The sequence below is a fragment of the Panthera leo genome, chromosome E1 (genome assembly GCF_018350215.1).
Source record: "Panthera leo isolate Ple1 chromosome E1, P.leo_Ple1_pat1.1, whole genome shotgun sequence".
Classification (NCBI taxonomy): Eukaryota; Metazoa; Chordata; class Mammalia; order Carnivora; family Felidae; genus Panthera; species Panthera leo.
This window is the reverse complement of record NC_056692.1, coordinates 53,535,664-53,557,347: the sequence shown is the minus strand read 5'-3', so window position 1 is coordinate 53,557,347 and position 21,684 is coordinate 53,535,664. Positions and strand designations below refer to the sequence as shown.

Sequence of the window (21,684 nt, the reverse complement as noted above, 5' to 3'; positions counted from 1 at the left end):
ACTACTGTTATGAAGAGTGGTGGAGGAACACAGGGAGCAGGGGAATTAGGATAATCTGCAAATCGGGGTAAAGGACTAAGAACAGCGGCAGCGAGGTTTCCCGGAACAAGTAAAACACCCTGTTGCTAATACACAAATGATTATCTTTAATAGCTAAATACTCTGGTATGTATTAGAAGAAAGTACTTTCCCCAGTAAACTCCGTATTTCAGATACAGTCACTCAGGCTTCCATCCCAGGAGCTAAGACCAGGGATAACCCACCCCACACAGACCACGTGGGCACAGCCATGGCCTTTGGGCCTGCCCGGAAGTATTTCCAACCTTCTGGAACGGGACCCTCCCCTGAAGTCTTCTCAAAGGCGGATACGGATCGCTCGTATGGATTCTCTGCACGCTGCTGAAGATTCGTTTGGGAATTCGTGCCACTGCCTTGGAAGCAGAACCTAACCAACACTGTTGCTCACCTGGGGGCGGGCTCATCTAGGGGGGCTCCTGCCCGTGCTGTGGGGGGTACGAGGCATCATTTTGGGAGACGACATCAAGGAGGCCGTTTAACACGGAACATCAGGTTAGGAGCATCCCTGGCTTCTTTTTCTCGGCTTTGTGATGAGCAGCTACTCCTGACTCAACGCCTGCAGGTAACAGGGCCTCACTCCTCTACGATCCCAGGTTTGAAAAGAATCTCTCCTCTTTCTGGGTGGAGCCCTGCATCTGCCAGGTCACAGACAGGATTAGGACTGGCTGCGCAAATGAACTGATCTTGCAGGGATATTTGCAGATTTGAGCACTAAATGTAGCCTCACGAGCCAAGTTTACATTGCTACTGTAAGCGGAAACTGCTCCTTTGATCAAGCACTTTGTCTGGACCGGAATCTAGGACAAGAATCGACGGCTCTCTGCTGACCTCAACAACTCAGACTGTTTGGAACATTATGAGGAAATCGTTAAAAGACCTGATGAAAGGTCTTCAAGCACCCTCTCACCCCACATGGCAGAAATGCGAGTGGCCAGAAACCAAGGAACTCCAGCATCTGGAGATACTAACGGCTTCTTCAAAGTCTCCCGGACCATTTAAGAATCCACGCTCAGTACTGGGGAGCCTGGGTGGCTGGTTAAGTATCCGACTTCGGCTCAGGTCATGATGTCACAGTTTGTGAGTTCGAGCGCCGCGGTGGGCTGTGCTCATGGCTCAGGGCCTGGAACTTGCTTCAGATTCTGTAGCTCCCTCTCTCTGCCCCTCCCCCACTCGCACTCTCTCTCAAAAATAAACATTAAAAAAAAAAAAAAGGAATCCATGCTCAGTATCAAATTCAGAGGCATCAGTTAAGCCCTTTTCTTCTTTCCTACACATGGGTCAGGATTCTTGGTGCTGGCCATGTCAAACTAAAAAATCTTTTTAGTGCAGGATCCCACCTTCATCTTCAACTTGGTAAAATGAAGCAGCTAGCTGTCCCTCTAGGACGGCTGGTTCATTTAGTTTGCTCTTCACATTAAGGAACTTATTTTCAGGGATGTAAAATACCTACTGTGACATAAATTAAGTAGAATGTTTTCACTGTTCTAGCATTCTGATTCTGACAAATGACGCTCTCTTATTTACAGTAGTGGTAATAGGTCTTGGGGCTCCAGCCCCTGGGGACCACCACTGCACCTGTGTTTGGACAGCAGGGGGTGGCACCAGGGCACTAAGCCTCTAGGTCAAGAAAGGCTTCTACTGAAATGTTTCCTAACCCAAACTGTCTTAGAGCAGGGATCCCAAGTTGCCTTACACGTTCCAAACACTCCAAATGCAGGGGCTCGTGGCCTTACCTACTCCAAATGCGGGGGAGGGGGGCGGGAAGGGGGTCCCGCTCCCCCAGGGCAGGGTCAGCACACACTTCCAGCTTTGCAAACCACGTGGTCTCTGCTGTAACTACTCAGCTCTGCCACCAGAGCAGAAAAGCTGCCCCAGACCACGCTTAACAGAAGGAGCAGGGCTGTGCTCCAGGAAGACTTTATTTACAAAACAGGGAGTGGGCTGGATCAGGCCACCACGCAGCTGCTTGAGGGGTTTGGGGCAAGAGGGCATCACTGGCAGGCAGCATTCTCTTCTACCTTGACTCCCTGACTGTTCCCGACCTGGACTAAGGACAAAGGGGGAAGTGCAGGGAGCATCCCCCACCCAAGTGTCTCCCTTAAAGCACATTTGCAAAGAATGGCCACAAAGCCCTTTCGAAAGGAAGGATCCTGTTTTTGAAATTCCAATGAAGTCCTCAGTAATACAAATGCTCTTCTCAACCCTGAATTTTTTCCTTTTGGGGAATTCTAGTGTACCTTTTCCCCAACCAGGAGAAACTGATGTGGGATTAAATTACTCCCACTGGGGATAATTAGAAGGGGAGAGAGACAGGGGACCGGGAAGAGAAAAGGCAGATAAAGCAGAAGATAGAGCCAGAATTCAAGTTTTGAGAAGAGAGAAAGAAGAGACGTGCAAATAAATAAATGCTGGCCTCAGAACAGCACACTGCTTTTTCTGTAGTTTTGAAAGAGCTGGGATAAAAGAGACTAACCTCCTGTATTTGGCATGCGAACATCCCAAGCAAAGCTAAAATATACGTGTGTGTGTGTGTGTGTGTGTGTGTATAAAACAAACAAGTAGATATAAACACGTCTATGATATATAATCAACCCCCATGTTGGAAAAGGGATTGGAGAAACAGCTCTCTGTACAATCTGGATTACGTTTCCTCTAAGCCTTTTCTATCTGTCAGTAACCAAGTGAGGAAGCCACCAAAGCAGAAGTCACAAACTTAGAAAGACACTGAATATTCTGATGGGGGAAGAGACCCGGAAAACCCAACAACCCTGACAAAGTAAAAGGAACGTCCAAGTGTTTCACTGAAGTTCTCAGGAAGGGATGGGGTGGGATTCTGAAGTTTCCAGGAAGAGATGATAAACAGAAACCATTTGCTGTTATACTCAAGATGTATAAAAAGTGCTTCAACGATTCTGTTTAGTGTGCGATTTCATTTTCATCAGCTTAAATATATTTAAGGATTTTCCACAGACTCACCTGCAACTCTGTATCCCCCTTACTTTGCTTTTATGTTTCTCACACCCGCCAAGGTGTCAAGGACCCCAAAAGGCCCGATGGGAGGCAGATTTCCTGCCACTTCAGATACTAACCTGTATCAGGGCGTATGTAGCCTGGTATCTCGTAGAGAACAACTGTAAAATGCCAAAGCTTAGAGAATACTTTTAGGGAGAAAGATCTAAAAGTGAGATACTATTGACTGCAAATTAAGAAATAACTCTTTAAAAATTTCAGTGATGACCTCTGTCATCTTCCTGCCTCCCTGACCACCATCAGCCTTAAGGGGCCAACAGACCGAAGGCTTTCAGGAATTCTGTCACTCTGGAGAGCCAGCCGAAGACATGGCCACACAGACGCAGGGCTGTGCACGGTGAAGGGACGGGCTTCCTAATATCATGGTTTCAGAATCCAGTAACTTTATTCTTTTCACGCCCTCTCCCTGCCCCAAATACCAGTCTAAACCGCTCGATCCGCACCGCAGTGGTCTTCGCCGTGCTCCCCGAGTCTCAGAGCTTTCTTACGTGGTGTCCGGGTCACTACTTACGCCAGCGCTGCAGCTCTTTGGATAAACAGAGAGAAGCCGTAAGAAGCCAGGAGGCCACTCCCGAGGACAGTTTCTGTCTCTTGCCTGTGCAGATCACTCCACACATTTAGAAATAAAGTCTTAGGCGCCATCGGGAGCTTCTGCTCCGCTTTCTTCAGAGATCTGAAAAACCACCTCGGGTGTCAACCAACTGAGCCCTTTCAGACAGGTAAACCTTTCCGGGGAGGCCTTTTCCCTGGGAAAGCAGCTGAGGGCTGGGGGGTCTCCGCATGCGCAGGGCTGACCAGGAGGAACCTCCTCTTCCCTGTGAGTGTGTGACACCCCACCTACCAGCCCCCCACCAGCGGGCAGGCGTCCGGCTGCCGCTTGACCTGTTCTCCGGCCTCCTAGGCACCGACTGCGTGAAAACCTCCAATGAGAGTCAAGTGCTGGTATTTTAGAAGTCCTACCGACCATTTGTGAATGCTACTGGGGTTCACGGTCATCTTGTTCTTTTACACCCCAAGTTTTCAGAAAGGGTCTGGGCTCTTTTTTAATTGCGGAAAACTGCTGGGCTCTTTGGATATCCTCCTATATAGAATGTCTTTAAAAAGTTTTTACTTATAAAAATGTATTTTTATAAAGCAGTACTGTAAAAAAAATGAGAGAAGTTAACCTGAACTGAAAAGAGAGGTGGAGTTCAGACGCTGTCCTCCTGGTGAAGGCCTGAGGCAGGCTGAAATCAACTAGAAGGATGCTTGTGTTCTCAATGCGGAAAGTAACGTTAACTAAGACTCCTGTGACCCGCACACACCAGACTGACCGCCGTATTGTTTCTCCTTCTCTCTTGGGGTATAAACTGTTTGGTTTCAATGCTGAAAGGCAGTTCTCAGGTGGGAATTAAGAAGGGCGCCGATCTGGCAGGCAAACAGCTTTAAGGACAAAGCACAAGACCAGCAGATCTCCAGGGAGAACCTAACACGGGAGCACAGGAGCAATCATGTAAAGTCTAGTCCAATCTTATAAAGGTCATTATAACTAAAACCCATAATAAAAAAAACCCCAGAGCCTCAGGCAGTGGCTCAGTCACTGGGCCGTGTCAGATAACGCAAAACTGTAAAACAAAAACAAAAACAAAGTAATTCGGAGAATCCCCCGGAGGTCCCGGTAATGGGACGAGGCCTGTGATTTTAGGCTCAAAGTATCAAAAAGCTTACTCAGATGCCTGAAACTCCAGCTGCACCAGAGGACGAAGTACCCCGCGAAGAGCATGGTGACGCCCCCAACTCCACTCCTCACGGTGGTGCTGCACCTGACCCAGCCTGTGTGGAGAGAAACACGTCTGGTTGCCATGGTGAACTGGAACTAGGGGGCCGCGACCTGCCGGATATTCAAGTTATCCCAGTCGGCCTGGGCCATGGGATTGAAGTCACAGAATCCTCGCCAACACCACACGGGTATTTTTTTTTAAACAGACGAAAAGGCCCAAAGGTGGAAGACCTTAATTTTAACAAGTTGAGTTACTCTTGTTTTGGGAGTTTGGTCGGAATCTCGAGTGGGCAGGTTAACACGCCTGGTGAACTTGAGGTGTTGAGCCCTCCTGGCTTTGGGACGATCCAGGCGAGCGGGGGAGAAATGGCGGGGGGGTGGCCAGGGGAGACATCACAAACAGGAAAGCTGGCCCGTAATGGCAGCCGCTCTCCTACTGGCTTTGACGTCAGACTCCACGGTGAAAACAGACCGACCAAGGGAAGGGGGCCTACACGTTTGTCTCTTTTTCTCTTTTCCTTAGCCTTGCTGTAACCATCAGGGCTAAAGTAAGAGAAACTTCTCCAAATGCTTGGAACCAGCAACAAAACCCAACAGTCAATGACTCCAGCTCACCTTTCTGGACAGCTCCCAAGAGCCTCATCAGAGACAAGCTGGAGGGCGTAAGTCTGGTCGGGGGTCCCAAACTCCTGAGAGCAGTCGAGCTTCTTTCCAACAAAGGAACTACGGTTCCAAACAGAAGTCACTGTGACAGTTCATCTAGATTCGGTCTCTTTCCCGATCCTCAGTGCCCGGGGTTCCCAGGGCCAGGCTGAGGGGAGGGTCTCTAAACAGCCGGATTACTGTGTACGGGGCTGCAGCGAACTAAGTGCTGAAAGTCAAGGCGGTTTATTCCCCGAAAGAGGTTCTGCAAAAGGCTGAGGGAGCCCCTGGGGATCAGGATCTAGCTACATTTTTGGTCTGATGAATATACCCTGCAGCCCTTCCATGTGCATGTGCTTAATGAAATGAACTGTCTACGTTTTCTACCACTTGCAATGTTTTAGCAGAAGGCAGGACTTTCTACCATGATACTAACTACTGCTACTCCTCACTATATCTACTAGGGTCAGCACGTGTGCTCTATCGCCCCACTGCTAACAGCAAACAGTTCTGTTCAACATGTGAATAACTCACGTAAAACCAGAAAGGAGGGTTTATGCTCTCCATTTACATCTTTCCTGCACCTGTTTTTCTGTTTAAAGATAGGCGGGGAATCTCTACTATTGCTGGTTCTCTGCTCTTGGGTTGGCTCAGTGGGAGAAAGGGTAAACAAGGGAATATTTACAACAAGTTTAGCAGATGTGGTAAAAGTTGCTGCGGAGGTAAACATACTAACCACATGATCATATTAAGTGAGACAAACCAGACTGGCTTTCAAGCAATTACCCAGAAAATTATTTCACAAGGTGAAGATTAGTCTCTTGAAAGAACAAAGCAGGACACAACCCATTCTTCTTGGAAAAAGTTTGAAAAGAGACGGGAAGAGGCAGTTCTGTGACAACTGCAATTGTAAAACCACTTCCCCTGCCGTGTCAGGAACGGGGCGGCCCCTCCACTCTGTCCCCTCTCCAGCCAGTAGCCCATTTCCTCCACTAAGGGTTCGGTCAAACTTGTGTGAATGACATCAGTTCGGGCCCTGGGCTGGGATACAAAAGCAGCCCGAGGTCCAGGAGAGGCCAGCTCAGAACCCACGGAGGTGGTGAAGAGTTTCTTTAGTGTCGTCCTTCCCGTCGTCCAGGGGCCCCGGGTTCTGATCTATACCCCTCTTGGCCTGGCTCCACTGCCATCTCTAGACACTGTCCTGGACCCACTGCCAGTGTAGACATCCTTATTATCCCAAACCCAGTGACAGCGGTTCCACTCTCTAACATAAATGCTGGAACCATCCCTGGTACCTCTAACATCTCCTATCACCCCTCTGACCTGGCTGGAATTCCAGACCTGTGACCTGACTCCCCCCGGCCCCCTCCAGTCTCTGGCTGTTGTCACATGTCCCCTCACATGGCCGCCTCTGGCTATTAGAAGATCTAATCCTGACGTGTCATATTCCTGCTCTGCTCTGATCCTAACTATTCTGAGCCCCTTCGTCACATGTGTCCCATCTCAAACAGGTCACTCGGACACCCTATTGGCGGAAACACTGTTTAAAGATGAGAGAAGAGGCTTACGAAGTTGTTTCTGGGTCTCCGAAAACCCATGACCCTATCAGGTTTCCCTATTTTACTTTCTGCTATCCCCACCGGCCAATTTCTAGGAACTGTTTTATTCAAACCTCCTCCTCCCTCCCCCACCATCTGTTTGCCAACACCCCCTACAGGGTCTGAGTGCCCCCCTCCCGGCTGCCAGTGGCCTTCCCAACACCTGCAGTACTCTTAACTTTGGAAACGTTTGGAAATCTGATTCTTAGATCTGACTTCAGAATCAGTCTTTAGGGATGAGATCTAAGAATCTTTAATCCTATATGGGATCATCAGGTTGTCGTGATTTGGGCCTAGAGCTCTTCAACTCTCAGTCCCAGAAGCCAAGGCACAGACATCTGGCCAGGGCTCAGCCAAGCACCCCAGCGAAGTGCTCACAAGGCTTTCCTTTGAACAAAGGAAACCAATTCCAGTTTCTTTGCTGAGGACTGTCAGCCACTTGTCCTTGCTCAGTCTCCCGAGATTTGAATCTTGAACTTCTAAAGTCTATTTTCTCTAATGCTGGGAAAACTACTTTTTTGGGGTAGTAACTCCGTGAAAATCCTTCTCACTAAACCTCACAAGACGGCTCGGCATCTAATGCTGCCGAGCTCCATAAGTAAGCCTACTTCTCGTTCCTGACTTACAGAAACCCGACTCAGCCGTGTCCTCAGAGCCACCAGTCTGCCCAAGCTAGTGACGGTACTGTAGACCGGGACCAATACGAGGGAACAAAACAGCTCCTCACCACTCTTCTGGAGAAACTCTTGTTGACAAAAACCTTGTATTTTTTCCCCCATATTCAATCTCACAAGCAAGCCAGGTGGTCCGATTAGTCACTGTATGTAGCCCTTACCTTATTCTTATCACTATATTCTTGGGACCCACTAAAATGAGCATGTCAACGGATAACTTACATCAAAACTGACACCGACCACTAACTGCCCCGAATGGTAAGCCCAGTGCACAGTACGAAGACCAGGGGTAGATAAGTCAGATGGATCCAGACTTGAATTCCGACCACCACTCACTGGATGAACATGGGCAAGTCACTTGAGATGTCTGGGGGTCATGGAGCACCCGAGTGGCTCAGGCCATGATCTCATGGTCGTGAGCTGGAGCCCCGCATCAGCCATGCTCAGCGTGGAGACTGCTTGAGTTTCTCTCTCTCCCTCTCCCTCTTTCTCAACGTAATAGATAAATAAATAAAAGATGTCCGGGGCTCAGGTTCTTCGCCCATAAAAGACGGTGGGACGGGGACGTCACTGACAGTCACCTGAGTTGTCATGAGGGTTGAATGAGGTAGTCATGTACCTAGCAGAGGCTGATCCAGTCACCATCTGACCAATGTCAGTCTCCTCCCCTTTCCCTCTAAAATGAGAAGTGGGTGCACCAGAGACTCTCCTCAGCACTGTAAGAGACAGCACAGGAACTAGAGAAGTCCTACTTGCCAGAGAGATTTGCCACGGGCTGTGCGCGTGCCTACGTGATGCCAACCACAAGGAAGTAGAGACAGCTGACCGACCCCCGTGTTTCTGGTTCTGGTGCACTTTCTGCAACACGGTTTGGTGGAAAGGGTGAAACCTGGTCTGAAGAGACTGTGTTCTCCTGGCAGCTCTGCCGTTTACAGCAACCTGACCTTGGACAAGTCACATGTTCTCTCTGTGTCTGTTTTATCACCTGCAAAGCAGAGATACAGATCACTGCCCACCTCTCAGAGTGGCGGGGCCATAGTAAGAAAATGGATGGAAGAGGCACTCTGAGATCAACAAACTCAGACGTTAATATCATTTCTGTACTAACATGGAAAAGGGGCTTGCGAGCACAGCTTTGGCCTTGAGATAAGACTACAACTTTGTAGGGAGCGCCTGATGTTAGGAGTGTTTGTACAGCGGGTGGAAGAAAATTGTAGCTTTAGCTAGCACTACGCTTCACTTGATATACTTCCGCTTTGAAACCTTTAGAAAGGAATAATGACCATACAAAAGAAAATGCTTTTTCACACCGGACAACCTGGGGTTTGGTGAGTACGTAATAATTTACAAAATATACCAGAGAGGGAAAACACGTGTCTAGGAAGAGGTTACAGGATTTTCAGGTGCAAAGGTATTCTGACTTGCTACAAGTCTCCTGTCCAACCTAAAAGCACCAATGAATACTACACACACACACACACACACACACACACACACACACACCCCAGAGGTGGATGCTACGTTAAACTACCTGTGCTGCCATGGGCGCCTGGGTGGCTCAGTCAATTGACCATCTGACTCTTGGTTTCGGCTCGGGTCATGATATGGTTTTTGAGTTCGAGCCTCACATCAGGCTTCGAATGGGTGGTGCGGAGCCTGCTTGGGATTCTCGCTCTCCGCCCCTCCCCCTCTCACTCTGTCTCTCTCAAAAACAAATCAACTTAAAAAAATTAAAATAAAAAAATGAACTATGCTTCTAGAAAACCTTGAAAGAAAAAAATCTAAAGCTCTCCGATGAGGAAAATGAAGAAACGTTACATATTGTAATTAGAGAGGCAGTCCGATAACTAAAAGTAAGGTTCTGCAGGAAGAAGTGAGGATCCCCGAAATGCCAGAATTTCCTGGCTCTGTGGGGCCACTTAACCCATTCTGGGCACGGGCAAGGAGCCTCTGGACAGCTTCTGGGGAGACCCCCTCACAGTCCTCTCTCCTTCCCTAACCTCTCACCCAGTCTCTCAAGACAGTTTGAATCCCTGCCCCATATCCACTGGCCATGCCCCCGCCCAGTGGGGAAACTCGAGTCATCAATGCCACCAGCCAGCCTGGCCTAGTCCAACCGTCAACTCTGGGTGCAGGGGAAGGGAGAGTGGTAAAGCACTCTAGAGCAAGAATGAGTGTTTTCAGAACCACGATTGAGTCTGGCATACTGGAACGCCTGGGTACCAGTCAGCTGAGAGAAAGCAGGAGTGTTCTGAACCTGATTAAGGCAAAAGGCACAGAGCTGTTCGGAGGGGCTGGAGGGTCCTTGAAAACGAGCACGCTTACCTTGTGAGAGTCTCTCCCCCTGGGGACTGATGAGCTGAGGCTTCTGGGCCACTGCAGTCCAATACTGGGGCTTCCCTGGCAACACCCCCAGTCCAAGATAACCAGGATAGAGCTCTGGAAACCACTCCAGGCCCAGGGAGCTTGAGAGGCCCTTCCTGCCAGCAGCGCCCACCTGACTGAAGGGGCTGTCAGAGGCGTGGAGCAGGACTGAATGTGAAGGCTGCTGGCACCCAGGTCGTGACGCCTGGGGCCCACAGCCGGGTCCATGCGGCAGAGGAGCTCGCTCACTACGCTCTGTGAACACCTTCACATCAGGGACTCGGTGAGGACTGCAGGCAGCTGCTTTCTCTTCTTGAAAAAATCGGACAGCCAGAGAGGCCAGATTTTGATTATACGACTGTGATACAGAAAGTAGCTCACCGCAAGTCGTCTCCCTTGGAGTGAACGAATTTAAATCGGGACCTTCGTCTCGACATTTCTTCTCTGTGGCCGAATCACCACCACTGAAGTTCTTTGCCCGTTCCTGCGTGTCTGTCACAGATACACTTTTCTCTGCACTTCCTGTGCTCCCACGTGCCTCCACTCCAAGGTCAAGTCCTTCTCCTTGGTTCTCCCTGACGTGGATTTCACCTAATGGGCTAACTTTAAAATTTAAAAATTGTGATTCCATTCTCTTTTCTTGAATCTCAGGGTCTCTAACATCACTAGAGACTTCTGAGAGGTGGTCCCTGGCCTTCGACTCTGTCTCATTGCTTGACAAGGATGTTCTTACTCTTTCAATCCCATGATGGAGATTCATGGGAGAACTACGATAATCACCATTAGCTGTACCTACTAACTTTACTAGAAGCTTCTGTCTTGGGGGATCAATTTTGTCCAATCTTAAATCAGGAGAAGTGGTCTGTACATCACTGGGTAAGGCTGAAGGTTTTCTATCTTGATTTGATGAAGAAGGTTCTACTGGGCCAAGAGGTAAAGATGCTTTGGTTTCTGAAAGCTTACTTCTACTCTCCCCTGATGGAGGCAAATCTTTGGGAAGTTCTTTGTTAGGAGTGGTATTTTGTGATGCATAAAACTGAGCCTTGGCTTCTCCCTGGAAAGCAACCTTTGGTTCAGTATCTTTTAGCATTTTGAGGGAGCACTGAACTCGATTCTTGAGGTATTCATCTGCCTTTGTGTTACTTGCTCTTTCTAAACCAACGGCCGGTAGTGGAAAAGACTTCACTGTCCGTTCTGGTTTGTCCTTTACCAACTTGGTATTTCTTTTTTCACTCCTGGTCTCTAACTCTCTCTCTGTAGTGTTATTTAAATCTGTGATTGGTCTTTTCCTGCTTGTAGCATGTGGGCGTGTAGCTAGCTTGGACTGACAAGCTTTGTGATCAGCGGGTACAGTCGGCCTTATCATCTTACAGTGTGGCAAGTGGGATTTTAATCGTTTAAATGGCTTCTTACAGTAAGGACACACTTCCATCCTGGCAGAGTATCACTCTCTTATTCCTGAAAAAGATAAATGGGAGATTATGAGGGGCACATAGTTTGTAAAGTAAATACTAATATTTCATTTACATGTGTACCTTTCATTTGGAAGAACCCAGGTCAAAGGAAATTGTTAAAAAAAATATGTTTTCGGGGAGCCTGGGTGGCTCAGTCGGTTAAGCGGCCGACTTCGGCTCAGGTCATGATCTCGTGGTCCGTGAGTTCGAGCCCTGCGTCGGGCTCTGTGCTGACAGCTCAGAGCCTGGAGCCTGTTTCAGATTCTGTGTCTCCCTCTCTCTGACCCTCCCCCGTTCATGCTCTGTCTCTCTCTGTCTCAAAAATAAATAAACGTTTAAAAAAAAAAATGTTTTCATTTTCTTACAGAAATAGGAAACAGAAGACATAGTTGGTTTTAAGATAAATACTCCTGGCTCCATTTATGCTTGGCATTATACATTTCTTAAAGTCTTCTAGCAACCAATCATCAGTAAAAGACAATCAAAGAGGTTTTACATCCCTAACTAGTAACTGAGAAAAGCTAAAAGACTTAAACCTAATAAATAACGGTTACCGGAAGAAAAAGTTGTCCAAACTAGCAGTCAGATTAAAATGTTTGCTATTTAAAGTTACAGCAAGTCAACTGGGTATTACACCAGTATAAAAAAATTGTTTGAAGCCCTTAAATATACCACTTAAGGAAAGAATGGTGAATTCAGGCCAAGATCTGAAGGCTGTTGACTAGAGTCATGTTTTCCAAGTGGTGTATGGAAGATCCACAGAGGTGCAAGAAGAAAATATTAGAACTTCCAGGCTTTCAGCATGAGAAATAAAGCTGTACTAACACTTCCCATATTAGTAAAACACATGTACACCCATACACACATATATAAAAGCATGTGGGCGTGCCTGGTTCGCTCAGTCGGTTGAGCATCCTACTCTTGATTTCAGCTCAGGTCACGATCCCACGTTTGTGGGACTGAGCCCCATGCTGGGCTTCATGGTGAGCGTGGAGCCTGCTTAAGATTCTCTCTCTCACTCTCTCTGTCCCTCTCCTGCTCACACTCATGTGCACGCACTCTCTCAAAAAAAAAGTGTGTGCGATGCACTAATATATAGGTGGAGGGAACATGGTCCCCAGTTTTTCATTCACGGTTTGTAGCGTATGGACTGCCAGCAAATTCATTTAGTTTGAAACCTTTGTGATATTCATACCAGGTAAGAACATGAAAAAGAAGTAATACCATGTATCACTTGTACCTCTTTGAGCACCGTGCTGGGCATATGGTATTTGTTGAATGAATTTTTTCTCTAAATGTCAACATGCAAACGCTATCATAAATCACTGTGACTGAATACCTTCTAACTACTACTTAAGTCAAAGAGTGACACTGAAACCATTTACAAGATAAACAGACATAATCCTGGCCATTTAGGATCCTATGTAAACTCAGGCAAAACAAAACTGTTTCTGATTACAGTAATCATTCTGACTTTGGAGGTACCCCTCTGACAATATAATCAAACTTTTGAGCCGTTGACTTATAAAAATAGCCACAATTGGAGCCAGTCCACGGGCCTTAGGCTAATAACTTCAGAAGAGGCTTGGGACCTCTTAGACGTGTCTGCCCCTACAGTACTCCGCCACACTCAGTCCTACTAGGAAGATCCTGCACCCTCTCGTGGTAACGTCTTACCGTGGGTGCCTAAATACTTTCTTACAGGCGGTTCCCCAGAAGGATGCTAATTTTGTGGTTGTTTCTTTTGGATCTCCATGCCTCACGATCGCAGCTCCTGGGTCTGGCGAAAGAAACTCGATTTTAATTATCAGCCAGCGCAAGACACAATCGGAAAAGTAACTCGACAGCACACTCAGTGAATGAATGTGGTGCGGCACTGAACCGAGTACAGCCAACTCGCAGCGCAGGTCTCTCTCCGTGTTCCGGAAACCAGTTAAAGTCGCGCACGCCGGTCGGGCGCAGGGCCGGTCGGACTTGTGCCAACCGCCCCCACCCCCACCCCACTCCACCCCTGAGCCGCGGTACCTGGCCCGCCCTCCTCCCAGCTCCGGCACTCTTTCCGGAAGCCGAGCCGCCGCTTCCCGCGGAGTGGGCGGGGGCCGTGGGGAAGCTAGCGGCTTCGGGCCGGCCTCCACTGCAGCCTCAGCCGGAGCCGCAGGGACGCGGAGGAGGTTCATCCTGAGGCCCCGGAAGCCCCCCCACGGCTGGCCCGCCACCCGATCGACTCCCCTCTCTCCTCGGGAAGCCCCCTCCCCTGACCCCCAGACACAGGGCGTGGGCACTAGGACAAAGCCCGACCCGCCGCAATTAGCCCAGAGCAGCGTCCTTACCTAACCAGGTGTGAAAGTCCCGGAAGCCCCCGCGACAAGCCCCCCAGCGCAGCCCTCCAGCAGCTTCCCAACTCCCTGTCGGGGACCCGCCGCAGGCCGTCTGCGCCACTGCCTGATGCTTCTCAGCTATGTTTCTACAAAACTGTTAGCTCATAGGTGCTTAACTTAAGTACCTGTATCGTATTATTATGAAATAATTTAAATTAATTTAAACCTGGCTTGACTTATATGCCGTCACTTTTCGGCTGCGAACAGGCGAAAGCTCGGGCCGCCTTCTCATGAGGTCCTCTCTCCCAGAAGCTCCTAGGCGCTCCTCCCCACTCGGAGCCCGCCTCTTCCCGTGGGCGGGGTTACCGGTCGGCGCGGCCGCCGTCGCGCCACTGCGCAGTCTCGAGAGGGCGGTACCACGGCGGCTGCGACATGGGGGGGCGCGGAGCAGACGCCGGAAGTAGCGGTGGTACGGGTCCCACCGAGGGGTACTCACCGCCGGCAGCGTCCACCCGCGCCGCGGCGAGAGCCAAGGCCCGAGGGGGTGGGCGTGGCGGCCGCCGGAACACAACACCCTCTGTTCCCTCAGCTCGCGGAGCGGCGCCGCGTCGCTCCCCTCCACCGGCTGCCATGAGCGAGCGCCTCCGCCCCAGGTGAGACCGCAGGGACCTCCTTCCTTCCCAGCCCCTCTCTGGGGGCTGGGGCCGAGGGAGCACGCGAAGCGGGGGTCCGAGCAAGCGTGGGCCCTGTGGGTCTCCATCTGGGCGCCCTACGGCCCCGGGGAGGGGAGAGAAGGATGCGCGAGTGGTCGGGTACCTGGTCTCTGAGGTGCTGGAGGAGTGACTCGCCAGGGTCCAAGTGTCCCCCCAACCCCGTCTTTTTCCCTCTTGTATTTTCCTACTTGGAATGCAGTCTGAACGGTCCCGGAAGAGAGACAGTGGCCCTGAAGCTTTCCTGTCCTAAATTTAGGAGGGTGGGGGGATGGGAGGAATGTCTGATCTTTGAGAGGGAGCCCCTAGGACGTCTTTGAGGGACCGAGGCTGGGAGCTGCCGTCTCCCCAAGGTCAGAAAGGATGGGGTTTAGCTCTGCAGTGGGGAAGGGTTGGGATAGATACTAGAATTTGTGCCCCGGACGGTTGTGAACATAGGAGGGCAGATGACCAAAGTGGCTTATAGCATAAACAGGCAGGATTCTAAACTGTTTGGACGCGGAGCCGTTTGACTCCGAAGGCGGGAGGTAGGATTATATGGCGATGCTCTACTTTCCAGTGAACCTTGACCTCAGGACCTGGGTTTTGACCTAGGGGTGCTATGCTTGCTTGACGTGTACAGAATAGAGTCCCGATCAAACTGCAATTTCTTTGTCTTTCTTTCCTCCTTCTTACGCCCTGTAAGACAGTTGGGAAGGAGAAAGTTGGGATTGGGAACCCCAGATGAAGCGGAGCAGTTTTCCTTCAGATCAGAAAAGTCCCTTTGTGGAAAACCTAGAGATCACCAAGTCCTACACTTCCATTTTTCTGATAAGGAAACCTTCAGGGAGCTCAGCAGGTTTACCCCAGTCTTTCCAGGTTCGCTGCTCTTTTCATTACTTCACAGTACTTTCAGTGAAGCTCGGCTGAGGCCAATAGGATTGCCTCGGTAGGTTATGCTGGATGTTTTCTCGTTCTGTGTTTTCATTGGCTCTGATCGTACTGGGCAGTCTTTCCACGAGGATCCTGCTCTGGGGGATGGTCAGTTCAGGGATTAAGATTCTGGAAAGCATCTTGAGGTTGTTTGGTCTAATAGTGAGAATCTAGGGTCGCCCATACTTCTGCACTGGATTGTTGATTTGGGTACACAGTGAGTGGGGCACAAAGGCTGCTTGTATAGAGAACAAGAATGGTCTAAATTTGAAACTAGGGGCCCGATGACCAACTTGCTGTTGGAATTAGAAACATAGGCTCCTGTGATGTCTCATATCTGGAAAAGCCTCAGTATTTCCTGCAGAAAGATTCCCTTTATCCATTGTCGTATGCAGATTTAAATGTGCTTATACTGGTAGCCGATTTCTTTTACCTGGTACACAAATAATCTCAGCCCGTTTATACTGCTGGCTTCGTTGCCATAAAAGAAACCATTTGATTTGGACGGGGGTTTCTTACCTCCTTGTCACCCCATGTTTCATGTACCAATTCCGCCAGCTCCCGCTATCATAATATCTCCCAAGTCCAGTTTCTGGATGAAGCGTTGGTCTGAGATGGTGGTTTTTCAGACTGTTATAAAATACACTGGGATAGCCATTGAGGGTGGATGTAGGTCAAGAAAACCCCCACTTTAACCAAAACAGGTCCTTTGTCTCGTATGTATTGAGGTATTTTTGCCAACAGAAAGAAAGGGTTCTGTTACTTAAAAAAAAAAAAAAAAAAAAGTTTGAAAAACACTAGTTTCCATACTCAAGATTCCTCCTCCTCCTCCTGCTGCTTCTTCTTTTTAAACTTTGTTTGTTTATTTTGAGAGAGGGGGAAAGATAGAGAATCTCAAGCAGGCTCTGGACTAGCAGAGCAGAGCCTGAAGTGATGCAGGACTCAGACTCCCCAACTGTGAGATCATGACCTGAGCCGAAATCAAGCCTCAGGCACTTAACCGACTGAGCCACCCAGGCGCCCCTCTTGAGATTTCTTCTCTGCTCAGTCTCTAGGAGATGGCAGAAATGAGATTGGAAAGAAATGAGATGATGGACAGTGGTACAGTCGGCCGTCCTTAGAAGTAACAGATGCTAAACAACAATCTGTAGCTAGATGCCTGGGGAGAATATAATCAATTATATGGTAGCTGCTAAAATTATAACCTGGTCTGTGGCATTAATGTAGAAAGCTATAATCTGACTGTGTGGCTAGGGCTGAACATGAAGCTATAATCTTGGCAATTATTAACGATTTTGTTGAAAGAAGACTGTTCCAAGGACGGAATCTGCATGGAGCCTAGAAAAAGGAGAATGAAAAACAGCAGGGCTCATTCTTAATCCAGTATCATCCAGAGGAGAGGGCCCCCGGCACGAGATCGTTCTGTTCTGGTACCTTGAGAAAGCAGCTGATCATGACGCAGGGATATTTTCATGCGACTTTCCCAGAGTTTAGTTGAAATCCGCAAAACCAGCCCATCCTCTTTGTTCCTACGCTCTTTTTGCTTTGCAACCTCCTTGACGTTCGTTTTCTTGTCCCTGGAAAGATACGGTCTGGATTATAAGTGAGGAAATGAGAAAGTTTGGGTCGGGCTCAGAAGTGCTTAGAGTTGCCCAGTCACCTGCTGGCACATTAATAAGAGTTTGGGGACCAGCATACTGTCATTTGGTGAGTTTCCCAGCGGTGTCAACTGGCCTTCCATCAGACCTTGCCCTGTAACTGTAGCTCTTTTCCAGAACAAATTCTCTGGTCATAGCAGGACGAAGATAGTAATTTCTTGGTTCAAATCTATGGTAATAGCACATCCATTTAAATTAGTTTTAAGCCTGCTTTTCACCTCGTTTTTAACCTGCGAATACTTCAAAGTAACATGCAGATAAGATCTAATGTCCTGAGAGAAAGTTAGGGAGCAGGAATGATGGTCTTAGAAGCAGTTGAGTCTGGGAATGAGGTAAATGGTGCAGCCCTTTGCTGGTTGGTTAATGCTTTATCAGCACCACACACTCACAGTTTATCATTCCACGCCTAGATCTGTATTTATTCATAAAGTTAGATGTATTCAGAGTACAGGAATTTTGCAGAATACGGGAACTTGAGCTCGGGGTGGTACCTTAAATTTTCTCCAATATCAAGACTTCAGCTCAAAACCTTAGGATTACGGACGGGCCTGCCATGATTTGCCGCACTGCCCGCGTGGAAAATGTATGGCCGTACGAGATGCCACGTGCTCAAGTTCAGTACTTGCGCAAAAGCTGTTTTTCCCTCCAGCTGTGGGAATGTGAATCTTTAAGAATTTTCATGATAATACATTGTGCCGTTTCGTATCAATGGCCTCTTGCCAACACTGTCCATTGGCATTTTCTGCGGTGATGGGAATGTCCTCTGTCTGTGCTGTCCAGTACAGTGACCGCTAGCTACCTGTGGCCTTTGAACACTGAGAATATAGCTAGTGTGACTAAGGAACTGGATAGTAAATTAAATTTAATTTAACTATATGTTATAATAACGTATAATCATAATATAACGATAGCTAGTGGCTCCTGTCCTGGACAGCACAATTCCAGGCAATTCGACTTAAAATAATACCTCCTTTAATTTATCTCTAACTTCTGCCCTCTAAACTGGGATTTAGAAGTCCTTCTAGAAGCACTTAATTCTTGCATAGAATACATACAAACTTTGTTGCACATCTGAGAACACTGGGGTAAAGGTGTGATTTTTTTCTTTAAACCTGAGAATTTTGAGCAGCCTGGGTTCCAGACTCAAAGTAACAATCTGGTGAAGTAACGTGTCATAATACTAGGGATGCTGTAGAGAGAATAATGGAGTTAATGTGTCCAAGAGCAGCCTTTCTAATGAATGTCGGGAAAAATGATCTAATACTTTAGAGGGCATTGAGCTTTTGTTTCATGTGATGATTGGGGGGATGTCAGGGATGAGAGCAAACTGCACATCAAAGGCTACATGAACCTTTAATGATCCTCCTGCGTAGCACCCCAGTTTTATTAGGATTTTAGGGGTATGTGGGCAACGACAGCCGCTCCTGTCTTCCATGTTGTCCTATGGGAGGAGTAGGATTAGGTAACTTGAAACTGATTTCAGGAAACGTCGAAGGACCATAACCTTGATTAGGTGGAATTTGGAAGCTTAGTCATTAGCATCACCCTACTTTTATTTATTCCCAGTAGGCATTTAAAGTTGCCAAACTTCTTTTTAGAAATCAGTTGTACTAATTTAAGCTCACCCCTGCTGCTGCTATTTTGTATTTTTACTCTTTGTGCCCAACGGTAGTGTACTTTCAACTTTTTACTTATTGGGGTAGCATGCGAATTCTGTTTTCTCAGGTGAGAGGGCAGATTTGTTGTGATTTACGATTTTAAGTGTCCAAAAGATCAACTGTCGGATTTTTTTTTTTTTCTCATAACTTGATTTCAGGAAAAGGAGAAGGAATGGCAGTGAAGAAGACCACCATCTTCCCCCCCAGACCAAAAGGAGTAGTAGAAACCCTGTCTTTCATGAGTCCTGGGACACAGAGGTAGGAAGTGTGGTCAGAGTGTCTGCCGTTTCCATTGCTTGAACAAAGTCTAAATAACCCAGTTTCTTTGTGTGATTAAAATTATTCTTTGAATAAATAAAAGTGATTTTATTTGAGTGTAGTGGTTTCAACTTTTTTTTTTTTTTTTTTTGAGTCACGGCCCCTTTGAGGAAACCGTGCACCCTTTCTCCGTTGAAGAGTATATATGCACATACTAATATGTACACAGAGCACAAAATTTGTTACGAGTGTCATAGACCTTTGAAAATTCATCTTTGAGCTGTCTGGTTGATATTTGAGAAACCAACTATTTTCTAAGTTTCTAAGCCATTAATCATCCTTAAGGCAAGTATCTTGCTTTCATTCACATGAAATTCATGTTTAATTTTATTCATGAGAAACTATGTAAGCATTCAGAATATGCCGTGTGTGTGTATGCAAAATACTATTTTTAAGTGTTACTACTTTTCTTTAAAGTTTATTTATTTATTTTGAGAGAGAGAAAGAGAGCGGGGAGGGGCAGAGAGAGAGGGGGAGAGAATCCCAAGCAGACCCCGCACTGTCAGCACAGAGCCCGATGCAGGGCTCACACTCACAAACTGTGAGATCATGATCTGAGCCGAAATCAAGAGTCGGATGCTTAACCGACTGTGGACACTGTGCCACCCAGGCGCCCCTGAGTGTTATTCCTTTTTTATCGTGTTCTAAAAGGACTCCTGTGGGAGGCAGGGTGGTGGGGAGAGAGAGGCGTGAGGGGGAAAGAGCTCCCGAAGTTTTGGTTTCCCAACAAGAGAGCTCCATTCTGCATACCACAGGGAGCATTTTGGTGCAGTTGAAAGGCTGCTCTGCAGAGGGAAAGGAGGGCAGCTAGCATTTAAGTGACGCCTCTGTTAACTTACACACTGGAAAATTGTGACCCTTGAGTTGTCACCTTGACGAGAAGCTCCTCCCCAGCACAGATCCCTAAGCCTTAGCCTTATAACTTAAAGCAGAGCTCTGCGTATCACAGTTTTTGTACCACCGAAATAATTTGTACTTTAAACAGTCCTTGATAATAGGATTTGACCTACATCCGGTCCTTACCAGAAATCCAAAGGAGCTCTCCCAAGGGGGGAAAGCCAGTTAACTCTCACATAGGTCCTACACGACTAGGAGCAGTTAGTTCATGAACAAGTGTGGGTGGGATCTTTGTGTATGGGGATGTGAGTTTCTGTGACTTCTCTCCCCCTTTTAAAAATCCTCTGCTATGCTTTCTTTCCTTTTTCTTATGTTTTTAAAAATGATTTGCAGAAAAATAATTGAGCTTTTGTGTAAGGCGATACCTGGAGGGGGCAAGTGAAGCAGAGCTTAGAGAGGCTCCCACGAGCATCCAGTGATGAAACTGTGACAGTTGACTTTCCATCATTCTTTTGGATTAGAAGTCTGTTAAAAGAGCACGCAGTGAGTGCTTTCACTGTATCTATCCACTTCAGTGTTTCTTTCCTTGCGTCTGTGTGCACATCCTGCTGAGTGAGGTTTGTTAGCTCAAAGGTACAGTCGGTCTGACTGTATTGATCATTTGCCCTGTATTTACAGTCGTGATGCCTGAGAATAGGAATATAAGTTGTCATTGAAAACAAAAGGAAACGCTCTGATCTCCTATTTTCACTAAGACTCTTAGTATTTTTGTATTGCTTTGTTTTAATTGCTGTTCGTAGAAAATGATCTTTCTTCCCTTTCGAAAACCTGGGCATTGGTATCACTGAGGCAATGTGTTGTTACTCAACCTCTTGGTTCATGTGTCTTGTTCTTACTTGTTCAAAGACATGGAGTGGATAAACTACTCTGTAATCATTGGTCTGAAAGATGGACCAGCTTACCTTTGTTATAATTAACAGTCAGTACAGGTACTTTTTATTTTTCACGGTAATCTAAGCTCCCTGGTAGACCTTGCATGGAGGGTTCTGACCATTCCTTCCAGCCCTGCCGACCCAGCAGTTACCGGCTCTCTGCGTGGGTGGCCGCTTGTGCTCTGCTTCTCTGGGGGGGGGGGGGGGGGATTAACAAGTAATGAGGCTGAGTCAACCTAGGGAGGGCTAGAGAAGCAAAAAGCGGGGGGGGGGGGGGAACCTTTAAAATGGAAAGTTAAGCCGTAAATAATTGATTGGATCATCACCACTGGAATAGATTGTTATGTTTATAGCACAAGAATATCAAGTTTAGGGGCACTTAGCTGCTTTTTGACAATCGTGTATAAAAAGGAAAATAAAAAAATGATTCATTAGTGGATTATTTTTGTTATTTCATATAGTCACGTATTAATGAAAATGTTATCTTTTAATTCTAAGGTTGGGCCAGTGAGGTAAGTTTTCTTAAGACTAACTCAGTGAAGAGAAACCGTTTCTTGTGTTTTTCCTGAAATACTTAAGTAATTTTAGAGTTCTTTTTCTTGTGACTTGAAGAGCTTTTATATGGAAGGAGTTTACTTTTTTTTTAATGTTTGTTTGTTTTGTGAAAGAGCACGAGAGCATGAGTGGGGGAGGGGGAGAGAGAGAGAGAGCGTGCGTGCTTGCATGAGTGAGAGAAAGAACC

General features: G+C 47.5%; 2 protein-coding genes across 20 annotated transcripts in view; one reads left to right on the top strand and one right to left on the bottom strand.

Annotated features, from left to right (window-relative positions):
- Nucleotides 1-3,468: 3,468 nt before the first annotated feature.
- On the bottom strand, nucleotides 3,469-16,993 carry CE1H17orf80 (chromosome E1 C17orf80 homolog). 7 transcript variants are annotated; one of them, XR_006196827.1, is made up of 7 exons: nucleotides 16,974-16,993; nucleotides 13,277-13,379; nucleotides 10,107-11,603; nucleotides 5,483-5,590; nucleotides 4,816-4,920; nucleotides 4,275-4,573; nucleotides 3,469-3,634 (listed from the first exon to the last, which is right to left on the bottom strand). XR_006196827.1 is itself a non-coding variant. In XM_042917556.1 (6 exons), exons 3-6 carry the CDS (start codon nucleotides 11,575-11,577, stop codon nucleotides 3,612-3,614), a joined length of 1,707 nt encoding a protein of 568 aa, XP_042773490.1. In that variant the 5' UTR covers nucleotides 11,578-11,603; nucleotides 13,277-13,379; nucleotides 13,930-14,078; the 3' UTR covers nucleotides 3,469-3,611. The 7 variants fall into 7 exon arrangements, 2 of the variants coding, with proteins under 2 accessions (XP_042773490.1, XP_042773491.1); XR_006196825.1 differs by lacking the exon at nucleotides 16,974-16,993 and adding an exon at nucleotides 14,144-14,251; XR_006196824.1 differs by lacking the exon at nucleotides 16,974-16,993 and adding an exon at nucleotides 13,930-14,081.
- FAM104A (family with sequence similarity 104 member A) overlaps nucleotides 14,261-21,684 on the top strand; it is a 17,186-nt gene continuing 9,762 nt past the window's right edge. For 2 of the 13 annotated variants that reach the window (XM_042917568.1, XM_042917564.1), the window contains exons 1-2: nucleotides 14,261-14,570; nucleotides 19,014-19,113. In XM_042917568.1, coding sequence (XP_042773502.1) covers nucleotides 14,350-14,570; nucleotides 19,014-19,113 — 321 coding nt within the window. In that variant the 5' untranslated portion in view covers nucleotides 14,261-14,349. The other 11 variants (XM_042917563.1, XM_042917565.1, XM_042917572.1 and 8 more) reach the window with 11 other exon arrangements.